Source organism: Periophthalmus magnuspinnatus, chromosome 24 (assembly GCF_009829125.3).
Source record: "Periophthalmus magnuspinnatus isolate fPerMag1 chromosome 24, fPerMag1.2.pri, whole genome shotgun sequence".
Classification (NCBI taxonomy): domain Eukaryota; kingdom Metazoa; phylum Chordata; class Actinopteri; order Gobiiformes; family Gobiidae; genus Periophthalmus; species Periophthalmus magnuspinnatus.
The window spans coordinates 18494819-18514698 of record NC_047149.1 but is presented as its reverse complement, the minus strand read 5'-3'; the positions used below and the strand labels follow the sequence as shown (position 1 = coordinate 18514698).

Here is a 19880-nt window from a genome sequence, read left to right as displayed (position 1 = left end):
GCGGTGTACACTTGTTTTATTGTCTGGTGCCACAATGCTAATGCTAATGATGCTAACATATATCAAGGTCAGCCCAAGCTTCCTCAAGGGAAAAACATATTATTGTACATATTTCATTGGTACAGTGATCCTGTAACAAATCTGCAAATGGCTTTACTTTTCAGACAGTTTGGTACAGTCTGTGGTCATTTTGTATAGATTTTATGCCATCTAAGGCTTTAAGGTATTCCCATGACACATAGGCGTACATGTAAAAAAGATAAATTAATACTCCAGGAAATGCCAATGCAAAAGTGCCAAAAATTAGAAAGGTAATATTCACGAGCTTTATAACAAGTTATTCCTGTATTTTGACTTTTTTCCACATTCTTGCAGGTGTGACAGTTTCGGTGTCTCATGAGTTTTTTTTGGGGGGGGGGTTTGTGCTTGACCACATGCGTCATCATTGAAGTAATTCCCTCTGCCATCCAAAGCCCTTATTAAAAGTCCATTTGTCAGCTAAACTAAACAGCACAGACAAGCCAAAATAAACTGTCGTCAGAGCTCTTTAGTTCACACAGACTGACAGCTTTAAACAGCACTGGCTTTGCTCTGCACATTAACAAATATGGGCTATACTACAAGTGAATTATTCTTCTGCACTGTCCTTAGACTTACTTTGGAACAAGAACTGCTGAGTGCCATCTTCTTTTAATTAATGAAGGCTGCAGAGCTATCGCAAGTTCTCTGTGACAAATGGGATAATCACAAAATAGCTTTTCAAATGACTGTCAGACTACAATGCATATCCTGGATGGCAGCAATTGATATAGTATATATTCATCTAGGCTTGTCAAAATAATCAATATCCAATTATAATTAATTCAACACTGAAAACTGGCATAAAAACTACTAATTTGAAGAGTTCTGAGAAGAAATAAATTAAACAAAGTATCATAGCTTTGAATGGTCTTTATCTTTACCAAAAACATAATAAGATCTCATGATAATGTTGAATAAATGGTTCATTCTATTGTCTTGTCTTTAGCATCAGTATTGAGTTTGAAATATTTGCCCAAAATCCAAAGCATGTTTTGACACCATTTATAATTGGCTTAGTGGCAGTAAATATAATTGGAAAAATAAAACATTAGATATAACTTTTTACTTTCAGATTCAAGGTTGATTAAAAATAATTGTCTATTTCTTTATGAGAAGACATACAGGAAGGAGACAGAACACTATATTTTGAACCTCAAATTCAGTGTCAAGAAATATACACTTCAAAAACAGATACACACAAATGAACAGTTCAGTTGCAAAAAGATATTTCCATTTTATAGTTTCATATTAAAATCATGTGTAGTGGATTTTATTAAGTAGGGACAATCATATTTTAATTGCAGTCAAATGCACTTGGCTTTTGAAAACATTACTATGCAAAGAGTACTGGAAGCCTCCAATGACTTTTTAGAATTAACTCTTCTAATAATTAAAACAAGAACAAAAATAACAATCAATTAGTAATTTGCAACTCAAATTTTTCGTAGCCAATATCTTTTTATTTATGTGTTTTTTGTGCTAGTCTTACAGACAGTTATACCTCATCAGCAAACCCCACTGCGGAGATGTGCCAGTCCTTTCCTCGTTCCTTTGACACATTAAATTTACTGTTTTATTTTCGTTTCCCAGACGCACTGTGGCCGCTCCTGTGGAAAGACGATTAGATCATCACAGGGCATTCACTTCACTGGGAGATGCTAGTTTCCACCACAGCCTTTGAAATGACTCCAAAACGCAATGGGAAAATTACATTCAGAAACACTGGAGATGTCTGTGCTCAGGATCTGTCCCCATTGCACCTCTAACCCCAAAAACATAAACAAACAAGGCCTAGAAAAACATGACATACTGTACTGCCACCCACATAGATGAGGAGAGGGGAACACTACTTGGAGTTGATGTAAATGTCATTAAAAGTTTGATGAATGAACATTGGCAGTGAGAATGACTAGATAATTCAATTTTGTGGTTACGGAAAGCTTAATGCAATTTTTATGAACGATGTGTGTTAAAGCTACAGTATGTAACTTTTAGCAAAAAAATAGACAAAACTAATGTTTGTTTGTTTTTTTTTAAATTTTGTGTGTGTGTGTGTGTGTTACATTGAAAACATCCATTTTACCCTGAGTTTACTTGGATCTCAGCAAACCTGTCTTATTTGTCCTGGAGGAGGGCCTTCTCATCTCCCTGAAAAAAATCACAGTCTGCCTTGTGTTTTGTGCTGTTTTCCTCCTCCCTTCTGTGTCAGAGCCTGGAGCTGGGCGGAGACGCGGGCTCCTCCCATGCACACCTGCAACTAATTGCCAAACAAGCTGCACCTGGGGAGGACAAAGGGAGCCAAGACCTGACACTCAGCGCCTGATTGTCTGTGCAGCCACAGTGGTACAGCTCTGCTTGGCTCAGTCTCTTTCTTTTTGCATTTTGACACTCATTTCTGAGTTGGGTGTTTTTACTCTTCCTCAGATCCTGGCCAAGACCAAGCAAGAGGTGATGTGCCTTTAAGGTATAGGCTTTTATTGTCTCTTTGGGGAAATATTTTATTGTGTATTTTATGTATTCTTCGGTGCAGCTTGGCCATCCTGTCAGAAACAATGGGTGACTAAAGCACAGCATCCAGAGACCCACCAAATCTTATTCCAGGTTTGGTCAGGAATAAATTAAGCGTTAGTCTTTTGGAAATGGGGAATCCAGTGCCTGGAGAGAAATCCAAACTCCACACAGAATCCGGTCTTCACTTCATCACTTCAAAGAACCAGGCCAAAACCAGCTCTAAACTGATGCCTGACGTGTGCTCTGCAGCTTCATGTCAATAATACACTGATGACACCATAGTCTGTCCATACAAAAACAAAGCCGCTGCCCTGTGTCCTCTGTAATGTCTGTTTGTGATTGGTTATAAAACTCATGTTCTCATCTTAATGTAAGTTTGCATGTTTTCTTAACGTCTACAAATGGAGAGTGATCCAACAGTTATAGTAAAAGGGGAGCCCTACAGGGGATACACATAATATATACAAGAATTTAGGTGTCACAATGGACTCCAAATTATTTAAAAATCATATAAAAAATTGAGAAGCAAAATTAAATGTATTTTGGTGAATTTTAAACACATTAGAAATGGTTTCACTACACAGGATAAAATTGTATTTAAATGCCACTGTTCTTTCTCATATAAATTACTGACAAGTTTAAGCCAAGCAAACAAGACCACACTGCTGCCCACAGGAAGAATCTACAGACTGAAAACACTAGATGAAAAATCTAACTCATAGCATCTCTGGAAAATCCTGAGCAAATATTTTCTAACTGAAGACGACTTCATTATCTATTCAGACATTCTCGTCTCTAAAACCCTCCCGCTCCCATTAAGAGTTCTTACAGTTAAACTTAAACCCAAACATTAATATAATTTTTGTCATCATTGTAAAATAAGTTTACTTTTTGGCCAGTATCATAAATATAATTGACACAATAAGTGCACTATATTAGCATAAACCATCTGCTATTCAATTCTTAGCACTAAATTATACCATGTAAATTTTACCTTGTTTCTATCTGTTTCACAAGATACGTTTTTTTAGAATTGTGAGTTTGTACATTTTAAAAACGGCACCATTTTGTGCAATTTTAATTCTTAACTCCCCCTACTGGCCACAGACAGCACGTGCAGTCAGCACATGGGCTGTCCCTGTGGTTCAGGAGGACACTCGGAGCATGTGCCTGTTCTAAGTTTGTCTGCAGGTCTTAAATAACTAACCTGGAGCTTGTTTACTGCATAAACATTTGCTTCCACTTTTCAATGGAAGTTCTGCTGGAGACAGAGCTGCACTGGGACAGATTTATGTACCTGCAGCTTGTTCTGTTTTAAGGCCTTGAGGGGGATGCTCATTGACAAAAGGGAATTCAAATATTGACCAAAAGATGTATATTTTGTATCCCTCTTATGATTTTCATACAGTATGGCAATGTAGCAGAAATGTATTAAAAGGTGACTGGAAACACTGATCAAAGTTACACAAATCCTGAATGAAATGTATAAGAAAAAATAAAGATTTAGTAGAAAGTTTGCATGTTTTGTGTTTAAAAAAAAAAAAAGAGTCTTTATTGCAGTGTAGTTTTTATTATAATTTTGTAGATCTTCAAATCAACAATTACCATATTATAAATGTTTTGTGTAACAATCGACAAACTTGTACTGTCTTTAAGTGTTTTTTGTTTATTTTATCACAAGCAGACAAGGAACATGTTCTTTCAGACAAAAATATAGTTTTATGTACAGTAATAAATGTATTAATTTTGAGTGTGATTGTCATTCTGCAGTGTCATTGTTATTACTCAGGGAGCTTTCTTCATCTTGTGTTACTCAGGAAACAGTGGAAGTTCATTTTTAACCCTTGTTATCCAGGATTAGTTTGAATACAGTTTTTCGTCCTGGTTTTCATCCTGGGAGACTCTTGACGTTGGTTAATTTCACTTCAATAAACTTATTCCTCCCTCTCCTTATTTTCTGACCTGGCTGTATTGAATCTGTGTGATGTTGGCACACTCTAGTGGCACTGTGCAGTGTGTACGATTAGGTAGTCGGCAATGGAAGGCCAGAAGCTTTCCTCTACCTTTAGTCACATCTTCAGTGAGGAAACTTCATTGAACACTGAACCAGTCCACGTGTACTACATCAATGCCCATTATACTTCACTCTGGAAATGAGACTCTACAGCTCAGTGGCACTTTTCTCGTTAAATAAATACATAAATAAAAATGGAAAATTGTACACATAATAGGGAATCTTTAGCCTGGTAAGCAAACTCCTGTTTCCTGTTTAAATGAAGGAGATTTTGAGATCAGGCCTGAGGTGGAAGAAGCATTCAGTTTTGTAACTTAAGTAAAAGTACAGATACTGCAGAGAAAAAAACAAAGTAAAAGAACATGAAAAAGTACCCATTTAAAAATATACTTTAAGAGTAAAAAGTGAAAGTATTTTGCGCAGAGTTTGAGATCTAATAAAGTTTCAGATGTATTGATTTTTGGCAAAGATTTTCAGTTCAGCGGAAATAATAATAAAAAAAAAAATTCTTAGCTGTAATAAGTAATAATAAACCCCTCCGGCTTTTCAGCAGGTCTTAAAACAATAATACAAATACTTTTATTTTTCAGTCCAGTGCAAAAATGCAGTGCAGTAGAAAGATATCTTGTCGCAAATTTAATGAAGTAAAAGCAAAATATCAACTTTAAAATCTACTTAAATAAAGTACAGATACCTACAATTTTTACTTAATTTTACTACTTTTACTTCATTACGTTCTGCCAGTGAATCAGGTAAATCTCTGAAAATTTTGCAGTTCCAATCACAGCAGGAGTTTCAGTGGTGGAGAACATGGAGTATTTGACGTCAGTGTAATCACGTCTAGTTCTTTGATATAGCATCTTCAAATATTTGCACCATTTCTCAGTCACTTCTTTTTTTGTAATTCCTACGCCTTCATATTGTTGATACAAAGGGTCCATGCTTTTTAATGTGCTTGTCAATCACACCCATCTGAACTCGGACAGATAAGACCCGGTCACGGAGTAACCTTGGCGACCACAAAGCATCGCTCAGGGACACTTCATCAGATGTTGAGCAATGTATGTTCAAAGTCAACATTTGCCCTCATATTTTACCAGGGATTGAAATAATAGTGGAAGCCATTGTAGCCAGCCAAAAATAATGACCGTTCAGACCGCTGGTACTTGGATGTTCTCCATTGGCACTGTGTTGTCCTCTGCTGGCTGCTCTTTGTTCTCTTCTGGCTTTTTCTGGGGCTTGTCGTTTTTGAGGATTTGAGCCATGAGTCTGTGGTAAAACCAGTCCAGGTCCTGGGGGTCTTCAGGCCACACCAGGTACCCTCGAGTCTGGACAAACGCTCGGATCGCATTGTGTCTCATCAGCTGGTAGTGAGCCACCTGTCATGCAAAACAAAGACCTATTAGAGGTGTCAAAAGTATCAAAAATCAGATACTCATTTGAGCAGGTATCGATGAAAAAATTGAGTTTTCCTGAACAGATTTTGTGTAATTTTGGGCTTTATCAGAACTAGAACATAAAGAAAATAGTCTACCATTATTTTGTAGATGAAAATTACTTTCTGATTCTATTACAATAAAAGTAGCATTCTTCATAGTATCGTAATTAGTCTTGAATATTGAGTCAATTCCTTAGTACTGAAAAGGAGTTTGAAATTTCATCTTAGTTGTGTTGCACTTTCAATCTTTTTCTATTCAACACGTTTTAGTCAGATAGCACTATAGTATTTAGTATAGTATTTTTTTAACAACGCTAAATGTGTGTTTGTTACATATGCATTAATTCATTCATTTTAATATATTTATCTTTTACAGTTGAATGTTACAATCTGACACAAAGGATTTAAATAAAAAATGCGTTTGTGTCATTATTGTAGAAGTATGACTTAATTCAAAAGAGTAAATGCTCTCACTCACCCTCCCCACCACAATCATGATGAGCACATTGGAGAGCTCCTCCAGTTTACGGCCCTGAGCCAAAGTGAACGCCTCCAGACACCAACCATCTGTAAGTCACGGTTACTTAATAAACATAACGGTAACATCAACTTCTTGTTTTATAGATAATTGCTTGTTTGTTAAAATTTTACGAAACAAAGACTCTGAATTTTACGTAAAGGACAAGAAACACTAACTTTGTAATTTTCTTGGATCTTTTTGTTTCTTTTCACAACTTTTCACAACTTTCAGAGACCAGAGCAGAGTTTTGATGTGACAGTAAAACAACGACTAGCATGCCTACACGCACTTCCAGATTGCACTAAAATGCTTGACAGTAGACAGCAAGCTTATTTTATACTTAGGCAAGACAAATTTCCCCCCAAAAAAATCAGCTACAAGGCCTTTAAGATTAATTTCCAGCTCTGACAATTTACTGAATATCTCTCCTCACTCTTCACCCCCATTTCACACTAACATCTATTCAATCAAATAATTTCTATGGGTCACAAAAGTCTTAAAAATGTGTCTTTTGAACAGTACCTTTTAGGAATTCTCTGGATACCACACATAAGGTCTTCCTGCTTCCCCAGATGGCGTCGCGGATGTTGACCAGGTGATCCTCTCCTGGCATAAAATCCCTCGCCTCGAAACAGCACCTGAACAAATTTTCCTCCGAGAATCCCGAATCCAGTTTTTTCAGCAGTGCCATCTCTACCCAGTTATAGTCAGCATCACTGTAGCAGACAAACGCGTCATACTGCAAGTTCTCCTGTGGCGCGGGTGGTTTCGGCCCCTCCAGAACACGACCGATCACTTTTTTGTAAAGGATAAAGATATGTCCTCGCAAATGGGAGTAAACAAGCGAACCCAGCATCATACCGACAACGACTACAGTGCATACGATAAACAAAACTAACCTAAGCTCTTGCATCGCCTTCTCGTTGTCCTCCTCACACGGCTCCATGACAGTGAAGTAATCTAACAAAGGCACGTTTTTGTACGGTGATGGAAAAGTGCAATTTAGATGTTTCTTTGGAATGAGGAAAGTTACATTAGTGCTGTTTAGCCACGACAGAAAGCCTTCAAGGTTGCAGTCACAGTAGAAATTATTCCCAAATAGATCAATAAAAGCCACATTTTGAAAAGCGTCAGGGTTTGGAGAGGCTAAGAAGTTCTGAGAGAGGTCAAGTATTTTCAAAGCACTGGGAAATGTATCTGGCTGGAGATAGGTTAGAGCGTTAAAGGAGAGGTCTATATGTTGAATGGAGTGGAGACTGTCGAAAATGCCATCCGGGAGAGTAGCGATGGAGTTGTATGAGAGATTGAGACCCTGAACGTTACTGAAATGATTGAACATATGTAGACACTTGCCCTGATCCCACACGACCTGTAAGGAGCTGTCATGAAGATCAAGTACTGTTAAGCTGTTGTTCGTAGGCACCTGTGGACTTGTGCACCATTTGATAAAGTTACCACCAAAAAACAAGGTCTGCAAATTTGGAAAGTGTGCACCAATGTAAAACAGTTCATCTAAAAGGGTCAATCTATTGTCCTTGACGTCTAAATACGTAATGCTCTTTCCGCTAAAATCTGTCATGCCCGTTAGCGAACTCAATCGGTTGTCACCCAGATAGAGATAGAGGAGATCTGGTAAATACGCCGTAGACCCCAACGTTCGTAATGAGTTTCCTTCGAGACTTAGCAACTTTAAAGACGGCAGCCCCTTGAAGGCTTCATATCCCAGTGCACCAATGTGGTTATATGACAAATCTAGTATCCTCAAATCTGTCAAAAGTTCAAATGTGGAACTATAAATTTCTCCAAGAAGATTAAAAGAAAGGTTCAACATGCGCAAACTGTTCTGAAGACCGCTGAACGCATGCGGGTGTATCTGGTTGATTTTGTTCTTAGCCACATCGATAGTTATAGCTTTTGTTAAAGGGCTAAACACCAACGCCTGCAGAGAGAAGATGAAATTGTCAGCTAGATCAAGGACTTCAACTGAACTGTTCTGGAGACCTTTGAATGTATCTTTATCTGGATCTAGCAAATTTTTGAAGGAAAAATCACGCCCCAAATATCCAGAGTAATGCAGGGATTTGATAGGAGTTCCATCAATAGCATTTAAAAAGCGTTGTAAACTGGTAGCATTAAAACCAACTCCAGACAAGTCTAGAGTATCAAAAGACATGTATTTGAATGGGTTTCTACACGCCGTCCAGTTAAAATTCGGTTGGAGCATGGTTTCGTACAAATGGTTGCTGGCTATATTAAATAGTGTGAAATGTTTCCCTTGAAAACCAGCAAGATCCTCTTCACACAATGTGTCGATTTGGTTTAGTACAAGTATTATCTCCTTTACGTTGCTAAACTGGAAGAACTTTGCCGGCCGCACTCTCTTAATGTTATTATAGGACAGATCAAGTTTATAGAGGGACCACAGAGGTTGCAAGTAGTTTTCTGACAATATGGAGTCTGTCAAGTCACAATAGACCAGATCGAGTTCTTGCAAACCCGACAGGCCAGCAAATGTTCTTGGTTCCAGCGTTAGGTCGTGGTTCAGTCCCAGAATAAGAGTCTTTAGTCGCTGCTGTCTCAGAAAAGCGTTGTTTCGGATCACTAAAGGTACTCTCTGTGCACCCAGATCCAAACGCTCCAGGAATCGCAGGCCCCGCAGGGAAGTACTATTCAGCTCTGAAATACTGTTATGGTCCAGATACAGGTGCTCCGTGTAGGACGGCAGGACAGGGACTTCGCTCAGATTCTTAAAACTGCACTGAGCAATCACCCCAAACATCTCACAGGGGGCAACCACCGACACCTGCAAGAACACAACACATTTTATTTTACAGTATGTTTGATATTTAAGGACCTGTATTACACAAAATTGTCTCTCGTGAGGTTTAAGCCATGCTAGGATATTGTACCTCAACAAAAACATATCTGGATTTATGTTTTGTTTCATTCACACATGTTTGAGTAACACTTTATTGTTAGTCTGTCTACATCTCCAAAGCTCAAAATGCTCTGTTAAACTTTGTGATGTAATGAAGTGATAGTTTTCATGTTAACAGCTGAAATGATCTAAATGATTCCAGTGAAGGTTTATGGAGTTTAATGAAACAAAATGGAGTTGTGTGGATGAAACAAAACTCAACTTCAGGTTTGTTTTTGATGAGAAAAAAATAGCGTAATATGGGCCTTTAAAGAAGACATGTTATGCCCAATGTTTAGTATTAAATTATAATATATAGTACATGGATTGTTATTTCATATTTTATTCATTATATTGATCCAAATCAGCCAGAGTATGACTTTATCTTATTTATTTTAAGTACAGAGAAGTGAGGGAAGATAGGGAATAGGTGAAACCAGAACATCTCAGAGCATTAGTGGTGGACAGATCAATACAAAAATATGAATATCAATATTGACTATGTATTGAAAAGTATCATAAAAGTAACAACAATACTAATGTTTATATTTGAGTTTATCTGCTCAAATATTTCATTTTAGATCAGTTCAAGTTGGTGTAGAGTGAATATAATGATTGCCTCTGTAAGTCAAGGTAACATGCTTTATAATACAAGAGTTTCAATGCATTTTAATACAAACCTCACTGGTATCGGTGTCAGATTAATATCACAACACTTGCAATTGTTTTACTTGGGATTCGATCGAAACAAAAATTACTGGTATTGTCCATCACTACTTAAGCCCACAGTAAAATACAGAATTACTCAAGTAAACAAATGATGAGGGAGGGAACACCATTATAGCAGAGTTAAAATCTCACAAAAGGTAATTTTACACACTCTGTCCCCTTTAACAAGATTAAGTTAAGCCCTTCCAGTTTGTTATTATTATTAATTTTTATGGAACTGATGGAAAGTCAATATTTCAAACATCATTGCAGCTTCAGACTCAGAGAAGACTAACCTGTCCACAGTAAATGAGCAGAAGCAGAGGGAGTCGCAGTGATCCCATGCTGTGTGTCCTCACAAGTTCAAACAGAGAGAGCTGTGGGTATTTACACAAATCAATCCAGAGGGATTGTCATCAGGGTCATGGTCCAATGCCTCAAATAGAAAAACTCCATTCAGTTCAGCATGTTTGTTCAGTAGGTTAATACTGTACTGGGTCTGCTATCTTGAGTACAGGGCTGTGTTCCTCATCTGTAACAAAACACAGTTATCAGTTAGTAACAAGGTACATTATAGATGACTGGAAAGCCTATTGTATCTTTTTCTCTTCTTTCTTATCTTCCTTTTAGCCTTATTTTCAGTTTACTTTAGCATATTTATGAGACAGGGACAACGCACATTACAACAGGAGCGATAAACAGATTGCAGCACTATTTTTTACCTGCTGTCTTGGGAGGCTGATAATTATAGATGATAAAACCACACATTCAAAGAAAATTACACAATAAAAAAAAACAACATTAAAATAAAATAATAATAATAAACAAAAAAATATATTAATGCTGCTACTAATAAAAATAAATAATAATAATAATAACAATAACAATAATAATAATAATAAACAAAAAATAATAATAATACTAAAAAAATAAAAAAAATAATTACTACTACTACTACTACTACTACTACTACTACTACTACTACTACTACTAATAATAATAATAATAATAATAATAATAATAATAATAATAATAATAAAATACATAAATCAAGTTCTGCTGAAATGTATCACTGACACAAGAAGGATCTGCGTACTCGCCCTATGTTTGTAAATAGGCTTATTGCCAGGAATTGCGCAGAAATGATTAGACTAAACGAGTCTAAACATGCAGAACCAGACTGTTTGACATAACTGCAGCCTAATAACTTGATCACGCGGCTTCGTTTCAGGTAACGTTGCATCTTTGTAACTTGCTTCCCTTTTTCCGCTGGATAAGTTCACGCCTCCTGTTCGGGAGTTTGGGAAGAAAATGTCTTACCTGTGGCCTCTCCTGGCTGCTCAGACTCCGACAGCGCCTTGTCCACTCGCCCCGGCTGTGGGAAGGTCTCTGGAGGATACTTCTCAGCGGGACGGTAAACAGGAATAAGTGTTTCCCAATTTCCTCTTGTTTAACGTTGCCTCACTTTCTCCTCCTGAGTCAGTTCATTTAGTTCCTACCCTAACAAGTGTAACCCTTTAAATGCCCTGTATATTTAGAGCTGTAGCATTTCCTACCAGTATTCAAACAGACCTAATATTAAAGATGCATTACATTTTGTTTAATTTACTGTAAACTGTTTGTAATAGTCGGTGATGATGTAATTTCCTAATTGTCCACACGATGGCAGCATTTATCTATAATTTGGAAAGACTGCATTGGACTCAAAGACAAACTATCTTTATTTTATTAGACAAAATCAAAGGCAAAACTCATTTCCTTTTACTTCAATAATAAATGTGTTTTTGTTTTCAGTGCAGATGGAGGAAACATATTTCAGCTGGATGTTTATTATAACTCCATAAGTCTTGTAGGCTATTGTCACGGAGGCATGAGCTTTATTTATTTCTTTTTTTTAATGATTGTATTTATTTATCATCAACTCAACTCACTGGTTGACAGGTGGAACGCCGCTCGGACAAGTACATAGTGTCATTGTGTCATTGGGCAAGACACATCCATCTTTCCTGGTATGAATGTGCAGGAGGGGCCGATGGCAGAGATTGGCCTCCTCGCTTACATCAGTCTGTCCCAGGGCAGCTGTGATTACAGAAGTAGCTTGTATATGAACTGAACTGCATTGGTCACATTAGATAATACATTCAGATGTCAATACTGTATTACCAAAATGTAAATATGAGGCTGTTTGTCATTGTGTAATCGCATCGGTAAATCAAAGCATATCTTTTTTTTTTTATATATATATAGAGCTTTTCCACCTTCAAGGTGTTCAAAGTGCTTTACGTCAAGGAACCACACCACCAGCCTGTGGGTCAGTGGATCTGACCGCTCAACCGATGATGTTTATGTCAAAAGCGGGATTTAAACAGCCAACCTTCAGGTCAGTGGACAAACACCGTACCAACTGAGCTACTGCCACTACTGTTACCCCCTCCCCCCCAAAATAACAAGCCACCAAGACAAAAAGTGCTTAAAAAGTGAAAAATAAAAATGCTTTTCATAATCATCATGTACAAATTATACAACACATTTATGCCATTCACACATGTAGTAACCAACTGACTCTCCATAACAAACCAGAGTGGTGTGAGTTACAAAAGTGACCAGTGCTGCCCATACAGAACAGTGGAGAGTTTTGTAGTCAAGACTGTGGTCAGGATTTTTAAAACACTGAGAACAATTGCGTTGCATATAGTACCAACCTGATTACGTCTATTTCCCTGGTTTAGCCCAACAGTGTGTATGGCACGTGCTCACCATATCAACCACTGTGACTCTTACTGTAAAATAATTGTGCTATGGCGTGTTAAAGGTGCAATATGTAAAAAGACTCTCAAACTGTCTTTTCTGGATGTAGGTATTATTGTTTTGCCTGGAATGTTCCCCAATATTCATAAGACTAAGTAATCTCCATGGAAACTTCACTAAACTTAAGTTAAAAAAAAATACCTATAGTTGAATGAGTAAAGTTAAATACATTCATACCACATTGTTGGACATTCCACACAAAGCAGCAACATTATTGGTTTTGTAAGATTGTAAATGCTAAATATGTAAATATGTTATAAGTTATAATGTATTTATTTTCACTGGGAGTTTTGCTGATTAGAAAGACAAATCTATTGGACTTTATTTTTACTGTGATACTGGTATTTGATTTTAGCTTTAACTTTTTTCTTGATAACTCTATTTCTTCTGCTGGTTGGTAACAAAAATAATTTACTTAAATATAATTCTGCTTCTTATTATCATGAGAAAAGCAGAAGGGGTGTCCATCAAGTATCTTACATGTTTCACCTTTAACAGCTCATGTTGTGCTCACAAACAGTTCGACAGCATATTCTATAGAAGCAGAAATGTCCTGTTCTACATTTTCTCCGAGGCAGTTTCTGTGGTCACCTGCTGCAGACTCTGTGCCTCCGTGCCTTCTGCAGCTTTGAGGGTCACTGGACTGCCTGTTTTCCTTTTGCTGTACAATATGCGATGTAAAAGAAACAGAGCTAATAAAACAAAGAAAACAGTGCATATAATGATCCCCACGAGACCCCCGACGCTCACAGCAGAGGGCCTGTGTGTGGGCGCCACGGTGACGACCTCCATGCCCTCTGTAACCTTTGTGACCTCTGTAGGTGTAGCCCCATCAATCTCTTCTTTTACACACTTAAATCCATCCACCAGTGTAAATCCCCGCTTACAAAAGCACTCAAAGCCTCCATATGAGTTCTCACAGAATTGCTCACAAGACTCGTACTCGCATTCGTCTATGTCCATACAAACTGAACCGCTTGCACGCTCTTCTAAAATGTATCCATCGGGGCATGAACAGTGGTATTTATTATTAGGGTCACATTCGGCAGGACACTCCTCCTTACCACAGTATAGCTTACACCTATCTGGAGAGCTGGGGTCTACCTTGTATCCATCGAAGCATGAACAGTCATACCCACCTGGTTTGTTGTCACACATGTGCTCGCAAGGTGCAGAAGGGCACTCGTCAATGTCAACACATGTGCCGCCATCTAACCTGTAGCCATCTTCACAAACGCACTCGAATCCGCCCAGAGTATTGATGCATTTTTCTTCATCTGCCGGACACTGCCTTTCGTCCGTGCACTCGTCAAAATCAATGCAAGACTTCATATCGTCGGCCAGAACGAATCCTTCATTGCAAGTGCATAGGAACGAACTGAGATATTTGTAACAGGCGTGTTCGCAATTGAGCTGCAAGCATGGGTCATCTGTCGCAAGTTCGCAAGTTCTATCGTTGGTAGAATTGACGATGAAGCCAGCAGGACAGTAGCACACAGGACCGTTTTCTGGAGTTCTTGTGCATTTATGTTCACAACCTCCTCCTTGGATCTCACAGCTCCACGGTGCTTTTAGCCACTGTTGGGATGCACACACCTGTTTGATTTCATCTGGATGTTCAGCGATGCTACCAGCTGGCAAAGACGTGGCGTCATCAACTATAAAACCATAAGGTGTAGTGTAAAATACTTCAGTGTTTTTAAAGCTTGGGCACATGTCATGGAAACTGTACTCGCAGAGGAAGCCATTTTTGGGGTTTTTGCATAGGTCTTCGTGCCACAGGAACTTGTCATCATTGGATACAAAAATACAGCGAGGGGACGAGGAGGAGCAGCTGTCAGAGGGAGTGTCCGCCCAGTTTAAAAAGTTACTTGTTGTGTCTTTAGTGACCCACTGGAATCCCCTGAGATCCACAGTGAGGTCCGGACAACCTGCAATAAGAGATAGAAAAACGTTTCATTGCCAGTCCAGCCAAGAATACAGGCCAATCAGGAAAACATGGCATTTTACAAAGGAAAAAATATGAAAAAAATATATATATACAGAGGACTGAAATACACAGCCCACTCTCACAGAAACCTCTGAAATAGAAACACTGGTCCACATAGAAAAATGGGACAGCTTCACAATTAGTGCTCTCACATTGGAAAACTGTCAGGGAACTTCCTGTGGCATTAAAAAACAAAATGGCTGACTTTTCTCCAATTTGCAATGAAAATACAAAATAATCATCTAGTTTGTGGGTAAAACACATATTGTACAATGAGTCTCTAGTGATAAATATTGCTCTCTGTGTCACAATCTTTAACTATCTAAGTAAAAGCTGCCTTCATTTGTAAGTTTGAACAAAGTTTTGCTCCGTTTGTACAGAAAGTTCAAGTTACCATTGCGAGATGCAGGCAATGCCTTTGCAGAGGTCTCTGCATGCTCACAGTTTCTGATACAGATATAATTGCAGCTTAACATTAAATAATGGAACCAGTCCAAGTCCTTATCACACTGTACTGTATCTCAGTAAATTAGGTTAGGTTATTTACAGATGTTGATGCGTTTGGGGATTTACTTTGTGAACTTCAGCCCATATAAAGAGACCTCAGTAGTCTTTCCTCCTCAGACTACACTTTGACATTTAGCTCCTCTTACATCTTGACACACATGTACCCACCTTTGGGGAGGTGTAATCCAATCCAGTGCTGCCCGCTGCTGTTCCCCAGTAATAAGGACAGACTGTCATGGTCTACAGAGGACCGCACAGTCATCAGATGTCCTCTGTGCTGGCTGCAGATGTCCTGCGCTCTACTGAAGTCAACCACCATCTCAAAGAGGGCAAAACAACTGTTTCCAATGCAGTAACCCCCTGTGGGCTGTGTCCCCCAGGCCATCCCTGAGAGCACCCAAAGAAGCAGCAGCAGAGCACCCCACATCTTCTGAGCGGTTTGAGCAGTGCTAGCTGTCCCGGCGCTTATAACCTCCTGACTCCATGTTGACGAGGCTCAGAGGAGGAAGGAAGTTTGTCCTAATCAGCTCTCGGACTGTCCACAATTTCACTCTAAAGTGCTCTGTCGTGAGGAGAGGCAGAGAGAGGCAGAGACAGAGAGAAAGAGAGAGACAGAGGGAGAGAGAGGAGGGGGAGAAAGAGACATTTCCAAAGCCCCCTCCCCACTCTCTAGCTCCTCCTTACTTTAAAACTGCCCTCCAACTCTGAGTAAACAAACTGGGTTCTCTCTTAAAGGGACAAATGCAGTCACATCTCTGAATCTCTGTCCCGAGATGGGGCTTTTCACTATACCAGGAGTTTTATTATTATTATTTTCTTGTTAAACCTGTCTAAATTCTAGAAAAGCCCTGCATGTTTCCCACTCAATATCTGGCTTTTAACTATAATAGAGACAATGAACATGAGGTGTTTTGCCCAAGGACACAACATTAGTGAGTTTGCCTGGCAAATACAGAATATCTCTCTGTAAGGTATTGACAAAGTAAATAGTCTAGATCCCAGTAAGTAGTTGAGGGCAAAACAACTGTCTAAATTTTAAATTTTAGTCAAAATTTTAAAACAATTATATATATATATCTTTTTACTTTTAATTTATTTTTTTATGTATGTATGTATTTATTTATTTATTTTACCAAGGCAAAAAAGTTTAGGAAATGTAAACATTTGTCTCTCTGGAGGTATAGGTATAATACAATACAATACATACAATAAGTCATGGTTAGGGCAAATATTTGCCCTTTGGACACATGAAAGTTCTGCCGACTGGACTTCTACATGAACATTATGACTGAGCTGGAGGAAACTCACACAATGCCTCAGAGAGGGAGGGTGTGTGTATGAGTCAGGAATGTACACTCACATTTTTCTAATTCTGTTTTATAAGTAGCTACTGTGCCTATGTTTAAAAAAAACCTGGGACAAAAACCTGAGTTTATAAAGACATACAATTATTCTGTAAAACATGTATGGATTTGTATTGTTTGCTTTTCCAAATGTGCAATTTTCAAAAAGTCATACATTACATATTACATATTACATGTTACATATACATATTATAAGTTTTTTGGTTGCTTTGACACTAAAGCATATGTGTAAAGTAAAAGGTATGATGGTCTTAAAATGTCCTTTTACCAGGAGATATGCTGTTACACCATTTTTTTTTTTTTACATCTATGCAAATGCACAGGCAGTATTTGTAACTTGAATAAGTAATAAATACAGAAACAGTTAATTAAAAAGGACTTACATTTATTTTACCTCTGGCCCTTTGAGGACAGCCATTTTGCTGATGTGGCCCTTGGTGAAAATGTGCTTGACACCCCTGATCTAAAGTCTAAATTTCGGCACAAATTCCAAAACTTTCCATTTATGGAGCAAATACTCTGTTCATGTTGGCACAGCCTTATATCTATTTTTAAGTTTTAACTCATATAAAAACTACAAAATACTTTTTGCAGAACCTAAAACACAATAATCAATTATTTAAACAGAGATTACAACTGTAACACTCTCTACATTTGAAATTGAATGTTTGTGTGTGAATAATTTGGTATGGAAGTGTGTGTGTGAGCTGAATGTTTTTAGAAATGTCGTATTTGAATGTGAGATGTGCTGTATTTGATGTATGTATCATAGATGTACAGGTTTCTCATCCATCTACACCAAACTTATTTACTAAACATCAGCCTGTCCAGGGACTACAGGTGGAAATTAGCATCTATGCTATAACCTGGCACCAAACATCTCTCCTTTTTTTTAAGGTCAATGTAATGTTGTGCACTGTCCCTGTTTCAAATAAAAGCACACCATACCATACCATACATGTGCTTTATTCTGTGTACCTAAATACCTCACACTTTTACCAAAGTCCACAGACCAGAGACATAAAGGACAATGTAAAACACTTCTGGAGTCAGGCACACACGCAGACATTTTGAGGAGCAGGTGCTCAGCCAAGAAAAAAGCGCAGTTTTCCATATTACTTAAAATGAACGTATCCACAGGTTTTAAAAGTAAGAAGGGGTGAGGGGTTCTGTCGTAACGGGTGAGTGTAGCGGACCAAAGGATGCAGACTCGGGGAATATTTACAGGATTTATTGTAAGAATAGGACAAGTACAAACAGCGGGTGATCCGGGGGTGAGCAGGTGAGCAGGAACACAGGAAACACAGGGACCGGGGACATGAGGGGACCACAGGACGACAGGCAGACCAGACGGGCGTAGGACAGAGCGGGCAGGAGACATCCAGGACCGGAGCACGACAAGAACACAGGGATGACAGGAACGCAGGCAGGAAAGAAGTGACACGACAATGATCTCGCGCTGAGTCTCTTCTCCCAGCTCCTTTTATCCACAGCAGGTGTGTTGATTGCGCTGATGGGCTGCAGGTGCGCGCAGGAGGAGCCAGGAGCCCAGCCCAGATCTGGCAGGTGAGGGAGGGAAAGAGCAGGACAGGAGTAAAACCAGGAGCGGACAGTGCGGATCATGACAGGTTCAAAACATGCAATTATTTATTAGACTATAACAAGTTTCCTACATTTATGCCATACTTGTCATTAACTTCCATTTTAGAAACACTGATGTGCTGTCTCTCTGTCTAACCCCAGCCCTCTGCTCCCCCCGTACTCCTCCCCTGTCCTCTCCCCCCGTGCTCCCCCGGTGCTCCTCCCCTGTGCTCCCCCTGTGCTCCTCCCCGTACTCCTCCCCTGTCCCTTTCCTCTCCCCCCATGCTCCCGCCGTGCTCCTCCCCTGTGCTCCCCCCTGTGCTCCCCCCTGTGTTCCCCCCGGTGCTCCTCCCCGGTGCTCCTCCCCTGTTCTCCTCCCCCATGCTCCCCCCTCTCCTCCCCCTGCTCTCCGCACTGAGCGCAGTTTCTGCGGCCTGACACTGGCCTGTGGACAGAGAACAGTGACAGTCCAGTATCAAACTTTTGTCCGCAGACCTAGACTGAAGTGTTAAGTTATTTTTATGAGAATTCAATGACCTTTTCCGAGAAATGCGCCGCGCATGGACGCGATGTACTTGCGCTATTGAATCTACAGACAGTTTTTCTGCTCATATCATCGTGAATATGAGGCGCACTGCCCGAAAATAAAGCGGAGAGAAGCGACATCGACATTTTTTTTTGATTGTTGAGTGTTTAAAATAACTTTTGCACATCTGCTGTCTTCGCAGGGGCAAATGTTAAACCTAAAAAATGTGTTGACCACGAGGGCCCCTAAGACAAAGAGGCACCACCATCTGTGCCCGACCCGGTCTGTAGTAAAAAACCTGTGTGAACCAGGTTCAGACGCTCTGAGGTCCAGGTCTGACATAGTTCAGATCCCAGGGGCGGAGAGGGTCTCTGAAATCTACGGCCCCTCAGTCATCTGCCTGTCCTCTTTTTCAGCAAGGTTGTTTTAATTTTATTTATTTATTTATTTATTTATTTATTTTTATTTTATTTTTAAAAAAGAAATTAGCCTACACAAATCACCCAACTGTGTAGGAGGATTTTGGGGTTTTCTATCCCCAAGGAACATTTTGAAAAAATCGAATAAATTCCCGTATTCTGCTGCATTTTAGGTATTATTTTTTGGCAATAATGAGTTTATTACAATAACTCGGTGAAAGTTAATCTTTGCTTAAAACTATGCATCAAACACTAGGCCTGTAATGTTCCATTCAATGCAGAATTTACATCTGAAAATCATGGATGCTCTGAACAGGACAGGTTTTAGTGTTTTGTGCATTCTGCAGTTCGTCAGTACAGAAGGTTTTATTTCAAAAGGGCCAAGGGAAGTGTTTAGTTGAAGTTTTCAGTGCCGTGAAATGGCTGTACGCGCTGGAGGAACATTCCCGAGGTTTTGAGCTACATGGGAATTAACACATGATTTGATGGTGCTCTG

At 39.1% G+C, this 19880-nt stretch overlaps 2 protein-coding genes across 2 annotated transcripts; both read right to left on the bottom strand.

Annotated features, from left to right (window-relative positions):
- Positions 1 to 5164: 5164 nt before the first annotated feature.
- On the bottom strand, positions 5165 to 11596 carry LOC117392541 (toll-like receptor 5). The gene is made up of 5 exons (XM_055232419.1): positions 11510 to 11596; positions 10486 to 10721; positions 7087 to 9367; positions 6523 to 6611; positions 5165 to 5985 (listed from the first exon to the last, which is right to left on the bottom strand). The coding sequence occupies exons 2-5, from the start codon at positions 10531 to 10533 to the stop codon at positions 5758 to 5760; spliced, it is 2646 nt and encodes an 881-aa protein (XP_055088394.1). The 5' UTR covers positions 10534 to 10721; positions 11510 to 11596; the 3' UTR covers positions 5165 to 5757.
- Positions 11597 to 11893: 297 nt separating this feature from the next.
- Positions 11894 to 16081, bottom strand: thbd (thrombomodulin). The gene is made up of 2 exons (XM_033990634.2): positions 15663 to 16081; positions 11894 to 14928 (listed from the first exon to the last, which is right to left on the bottom strand). The coding sequence occupies exons 1-2, from the start codon at positions 15919 to 15921 to the stop codon at positions 13556 to 13558; spliced, it is 1632 nt and encodes a 543-aa protein (XP_033846525.1). The 5' UTR covers positions 15922 to 16081; the 3' UTR covers positions 11894 to 13555.
- Positions 16082 to 19880: the final 3799 nt, after the last annotated feature.

Excerpts from the sequence above, each read along its gene's own strand:
- LOC117392541 (XM_055232419.1), bottom strand. The coding sequence starts at position 10,533 with ATGGGATCACTGCGACTCCCTCTGCTTCTGCTCATTTACTGTGGACAG. Across the intron at positions 6,612-7,086 it reads ATCCAGAGAATTCCTAAAAG|ATGGTTGGTGTCTGGAGGCG; the intron begins GTACTGTTCAAA and ends CGTGACTTACAG. Across the intron at positions 5,986-6,522 it reads TCATGATTGTGGTGGGGAGG|GTGGCTCACTACCAGCTGAT; the intron begins GTGAGTGAGAGC and ends TTTGCATGACAG.
- thbd (XM_033990634.2), bottom strand. The coding sequence starts at position 15,921 with ATGTGGGGTGCTCTGCTGCTGCTTCTTTGGGTGCTCTCAGGGATGGCC. Across the intron at positions 14,929-15,662 it reads TGGATTACACCTCCCCAAAG|GTTGTCCGGACCTCACTGTG; the intron begins GTGGGTACATGT and ends CTCTTATTGCAG.